Source organism: Acartia tonsa, chromosome 10, assembly GCF_053477335.1.
Source record: "Acartia tonsa isolate MP-2025a chromosome 10, ASM5347733v1, whole genome shotgun sequence".
In the NCBI taxonomy this organism is placed as follows: domain Eukaryota; kingdom Metazoa; phylum Arthropoda; class Copepoda; order Calanoida; family Acartiidae; genus Acartia; species Acartia tonsa.
In genome coordinates, this window is record NC_137269.1 from 17,687,070 (window position 1) to 17,693,069 (window position 6,000).

A 6,000-nucleotide genomic window follows, 5' to 3' on the forward strand; every position below is an offset into this window, starting at 1 on the left:
AATTCTCACTTGAGGAAGGCTACTTATGTCCTTTCTAGGAAGGTGACTTCTGTCCTAATTTAGGAATGACTTTGTTTTCTTTCCATGATCCGATTTTTTTGCCGAACACAATTTTTTTTTTTTTTTTGAAAATAAAAATATATCTATCATCATATTCAAGTTTTGGACATTTTTTCTGTATAATATCAATACATTTACATTACTACAGAGTGGCTTAAAAACTATCTATGTTTGTTGATATAAAAATATAGGAAGCGATTTTTAGAACATTTGTTTATTAATTAAAAAGCTCCTTTGCATTAGAATCTTAATCATGTCATAATTATGCCATAATCATGCCCTACAAAATAAGGGGGGAGGTGGTCGGATCTAATAATTTTGCTTAAACAGGGTGCTTAGGCTTTGTCCTAGGAGTGAGAGTATAGGTTATTTTGGGAAAAATTTACTTTTGGGATGCATTTTTCTTATATTCAAATTTTTTCCAGTCCAGAAAAATAAATACAAGAAAAATACATCCTAAAAGTAAACTTTTTTCCCCAAATAACCTATCCTCTCACTCCTAAGACAAAGCCTAAACACCCTGTTTACGCAAAAGTGTCAGATCCGACCCCCCCTTTATCAAACAATTATGCATAATAATGCTAAAATCATGCCACAATCATACTATAATAATGCGTTGATCATGTCATAAGCTTGACATAATCATACAATAATTATGTCACATGTTTTCAGTAATCTTAAAAACCTATTATTACTGCACTTTGGACAAAACTCCCTTTGTTGAAAAATATATTTTTACGAAAATCCAAACTTTATTTAGAATCACAACGTACAAAGTTTACCAAAAAAACTAAAATCATCACTTTCAAAAATTGCTTTCAATATAATTAATCTTTTCAAAATATCCTGAAAAGAAAACTTACATATAACTTATATCACTTTCATAAATAAGCTAATCAATTTATGTCATTCATATAGGAGCAAGTTTTTTTAGAAATCAGGTTTAAATATCTTTACTCTTATTAGTTACTAGAGTTGGCTCGATATAATTATCTCCCTATTGGCTAGTTTTCTATATGCATATCTATTTCTCAATAAATCTATTTTCCTCACCCGGCATTACTATCTAAAAGAAAGTAAATATTTAATAATTTAAATGATTTTTAAAAGATTTTTTTAAATTATATTTTTTTCTTTACATTACCATCACCAAAGGGTTAATGATGATGATTACAATTTTAGTTTAATATTTGAACACACAAAATGTCGCCACAATCGAATTCTTTTAAAACATAGTTTTCTTAAATTTATCATATTATAAATTTAAATTTTCTTTTTTATGATTAGAAATTAAATACATCAATATAAGGTAAATAGCAACATGAAATGAAAAAAATGAATTTATTTTTAATGAAGTAAAATAATGGGTCTTATCGTTCTGGGCAATGAGAGTTTATTGTGGATTATTGGAGCACTATGAGTTTTTATCTAATATTCCTTGGAAAACTTGAGCTCGTTTATAGACATTTATTTCCTATATAGATCTGACATGGATCTTGAAGCAATTATGCAGGCCGTTTTGTACATGTTAAAAATTGGAAGATTTCATTAAATAAAAGTAATCGCAAATATACTTAGTAAATGATGTCCCCCTGCGGTGCTCTAACTATTATTAAACATAAATTATTCAAATCTATTTTAGAGCTACGCAGTATTTGTAGATGTTGTCATCCTTGTTTTTTTATTTAGAATGATGGAAATGGTTGGAGGAAAAGGAACTGTTTGCAGACAACCACAGGTTTAATAATATTTTTTATCATTTTCAAAGAAGTAACCAACTTGTTTTTATATGTTCATCTTAAATAAGAAATGGCTTTAAATAAAGGATTGGTAAATTGTAAAAAGGATGACGAAAAAAACATTCACATTTGAACATGTCTTTTTTATAGGAAAGATGATTATAGTTTATTATATTCGAAAAAATTTTATGATTGATCTTATTTTTTTTTTATATTTCTTTCTAATTTTAGGAAATAACTGATGCAGTAAATGAAGCTTTTGGTAAAAATATTTTTTTTTAACAAATTGTTTTGGCCTAAAGATTGTAAGCAAATAACAGACAGCTTTCATCTGAACATAGTTTGCTTGACCCTTAACAGTCGGGCCCCTAGCTGCACCTTAATCACTCGGGGGGGGGGGGGGGGGGCGTTCAACGCCCCTCCCCTTATTATCTCAGTTCCTATTAGAGCTATAGGGCTAAAAAAAATTGCACAAGTCCCCTGTTTGATAATGGATTTTCGACCTGAATTTAATATTAGGAGGTACTACTAGAGGATATTTTAGTATTTTGGTAAGATAAAATGCTTTGTTTAAGTCAAAAAAAATTTTTGATCTTTATCTGGATGACCCTGCCAGGTTTGCTGGCATCCTGGGCCTGCCAGGATGGAGATATTAAAAAAAATCCAACTCTCAGTTATGTGTCATACCCACACTTAAAAAGTCACGCAGTTTGGGCTCTTTATCTTTCACACACAGAAAATGAGATAGAAAAAACCGGAGGGGGGGCGTTCAACGCTCCCCCCCCCTCGACCGTTAAGGGTTAATGTTATCTTGAAACAAATATTTTAGACTAAAAAAGTTTTAGGTATTTTTTGGTTCCTCCCCTCCCCCCCCCCCCCCTACTTCTCGACTGTTATAGAGATTTACAGCATAGTATAGTTGCATTGCATGGCATGTATTGTTATCCTCCTACAATATATTATTTGGTGTTGATGAATCTAAATAACAACAACATATGCTTCTAAACGATGCAGTATTTTCTTTAAATAAGTGGGGATAACATAGCAAAAAAATACATTATTAGATCATAAATAAAATCAAGACTGCTAAGTTGCTAATTTTATTTTTAGAATCGCAAATCTTCTCTATAAATCACCTTGCATCTGTCTGTCCCTTACTTCGTAATGCTATGGGGAAATGTGATTTTAACGGCTGCTTATTGAGATTCACTGATATTTTTTGGTAAAAAGATACCTTTCCTGAGAGATTACAAAGTACAACACACTTGGTCCGCCAATCTGAAGGCTATACTAAAAAAGAAATATACCTAATTTTTTAGAACTTTTGTGATTTTCTAAAACTTATCACATCAATTCTCTTTTTATAACCACTAAACAGTTGCTCCATAACATCACTGCCAGTTTTTCCATCTATATTTTTTTGCTGCATATGGATGTTATCATCCTTGTTTCTATATTAAAAACTAATGATACTTTTATTCATCTTTTGAAAGAAAGTTTTCATATAAGTAATCAAACTTTTCAAATTGAAGAAATTTTTATACGATTTGTTATTTATTTATTCATTTTTTTGATTTTTGGTCTTGATTTAAGTTTAAATATCAAAGGGAAAAAGTAAAAATCATGAGGGAAAAGTTTTAAAAATTTCAAATTAACTTTGTAATTTTATTTAATTAAGATTGTAAAATTCAAATTCTATTAAAGTAACATTTTTTATTTTTATTTTTTTTCTTCAACAAAACTTTATTTTAATCAGTAATTTAAAAGTAGTCATTAAATTATATTAAAAGCAATCATTGAGTACGGAAATAGCATGTTTTCCAACATTCGACAGACGACTTAACTCAGATGCTTCATATATAGTGAGCCACCTCAAATTTGTCAACCTTTTTTTAATAAATGATGTAAAGTCCAAATTATTAAATGCTAAAAATACTTTGCTTATCAAAACCGACACCATGACCTGTAAAACAAATTTAAAGACTGCAGTAATAATATAAAATGTCCTATTTGTCATAATTTATACCGTAACATGAAAAATTGGATAAACTTACGAAATTTTAATTTCAAGCATATTCTTTAATTTTATTTGACCCTTGGGAGCTTTTACACAAAGCGCCAGTTGAGCACTGATAGCCACGCCCCTCCCCCTGATCCTGTTAAAATAAATTGAAATAAAGGGTGGTACCCAAGAGGAGAGCTTTAACCCTGCAGGGCTAACTAATACCCAATATAACATAACCTAACAAATGAAAAATAATGGGGGGTGGGGACGTGGGGAGAAGGTTGACCAGTGTTTTGTGTTACTTTTTATCCCATATTAGTAACAAAAAATCCTATTTACTATGTATCTGTTTTACTAAAAATTTAAAATACACTTTTTGTATATTTCAGGCAATAATGAAGCGACTATTATCAATGTTGAAATTGACCCCATGGCTGGCAGAAAGGCACAGAAACACGAGTGGCTGACCAAGTCTAAATTGTAAAGTTTATGAAGTTTGCCAGAAAAAATCATATTTTGGTAGATTTACATTTATTTTTTAAGGAACCATTTTAAAGTTAAAATTATTTATTTTCTTATGCGTTGTTATTCTATTGTTGTTACTAATATCAGTCTGTCTGTATATCAAAACATGTTTTTCTTTGCATTCAAAAAAGATACCGTAAAAAAATTTATGACCACAGAAACTTAACTATAACACACTTTGTGTGTCGAACTGTGTTGGATATAAAAATCCTATTTAAAAAAAAGAATAATTTCCACAGCTGCTTTAAAGGATATATGTCTGCAAATTGTATCAAAATTTCAATCTCTAGTTCATGAGCTTTGCTTCATATGGATGATGTTCCCCTTGCCTTAATAAATTTAATTTACAGGAAAAATTAAAAAAATAACAAATAGATAAACAGGCAGGATACCATTGTAGATGTAGTGAATCAATTAATTTTCTAACACAAATTATGAATAGTCTAGAATATCTGGCGTATTGTTTTGCAAACAATAACAAATTTTAATTGAAGTTTTGTTCTCATCATTATTTTTCATTTTAATAAAAACTACAATTTATTTTTTGTTTAATATAATATTCGTAATAAAAACTAATATTAGTTATTTCTTGCATCGTATTATAAACGGCTTTCCGCGGATATAGAATGTACAATTTATAAGTTTAAAACCGGTTTTTTAGCCACGAGGTGCCGATGGCACGGGCTAAAAAAACTGGTTTTAATTTTTTGATTGTACATTTTTATATTCGTAGAAAGCTGGATATAATACGATGCTAGACATAGTTTTTTTCGTATGGATGAGGACCGGTTCCTATCCACTGGATTCGACTGAATACGAGAAATATGATTATGTCCAAAAGCAGACACGCTGTTAAATGGTATGAAACGTTTACAAACACATTCTTTCATCAGTAGGTTTTAAAAAGATTTTATAACTATTGTAAAATCCTCAATGGGTAGTAAATATTGCAGTATCTAAACTTTTCCACCATTACTTATGAATTATCGTTCATTGGCTTATCTTTATGATCTGCATCTATTATTAGATTATTGTAGTATCTTGGTGAAAAAGTACATGACGATGAATGAAAGTATATGTAATGTTAAATCTAATTAATCTACTATAAATTCAATTTAGTAGTATGGCCATTCATCATAGAAATAAAAAATTCTTATTATATTAATCAACTAGAGTTGGCTCGATATAATTATCTCCCTATTGGCTAGTTTTCTATATGCATATCTATTTCTCAATAAATCTATTTTCCTCACCCGGCATTACTATCTAAAAGAAAGTAAATATTTAATAATCTAAATGATTTTAAAAAGATTTTTTAAATTATATTTTTTCTTTACATTACCATCCCCAAAGGGTTAATGATGATGATTACAATTTTAGTTTAATATTTGAACACACAAAGTGTCGCCACAATCGAATTCTTTTAAAACAGAGTTTTCTTACATTTATTATTTTATAAATTTAAATTTTCTTTTTTATGATTAGAAATTAAATACATTGATATAAGGTAAATAGCAACATGAAATTTAAAAAAGGAATTTATTTTTAATAAAGTAAAATAATGGGTCTTATCGTTCTGGGCAATGAGAGTTTATTATGGATTATTGGAGCACTATGAGTTTTAAACAAATATTCCTTGGAAAACTTGAGCTCGTTTATAGACATTTATTT

At 29.1% G+C, this 6,000-nt stretch overlaps 1 protein-coding gene across 2 annotated transcripts in view; it reads left to right on the forward strand.

Annotated features, from left to right (window-relative positions):
- Positions 1–4,869, forward strand: part of Hacl (2-hydroxyacyl-CoA lyase) — a 127,614-nt gene extending 122,745 nt beyond the window's left edge. For both annotated transcript variants that reach the window (XM_080173850.1, XM_080173851.1), the window contains exons 20-22: positions 1,750–1,798; positions 2,031–2,061; positions 4,194–4,869. In XM_080173850.1, coding sequence (XP_080029976.1) covers positions 1,750–1,798; positions 2,031–2,061; positions 4,194–4,288 — 175 coding nt within the window. In that variant the 3' untranslated portion in view covers positions 4,289–4,869. The remainder of the gene's footprint in view (positions 1–1,749; positions 1,799–2,030; positions 2,062–4,193) is intronic.
- The last annotated feature ends 1,131 nt before the right edge of the window (positions 4,870–6,000 follow it).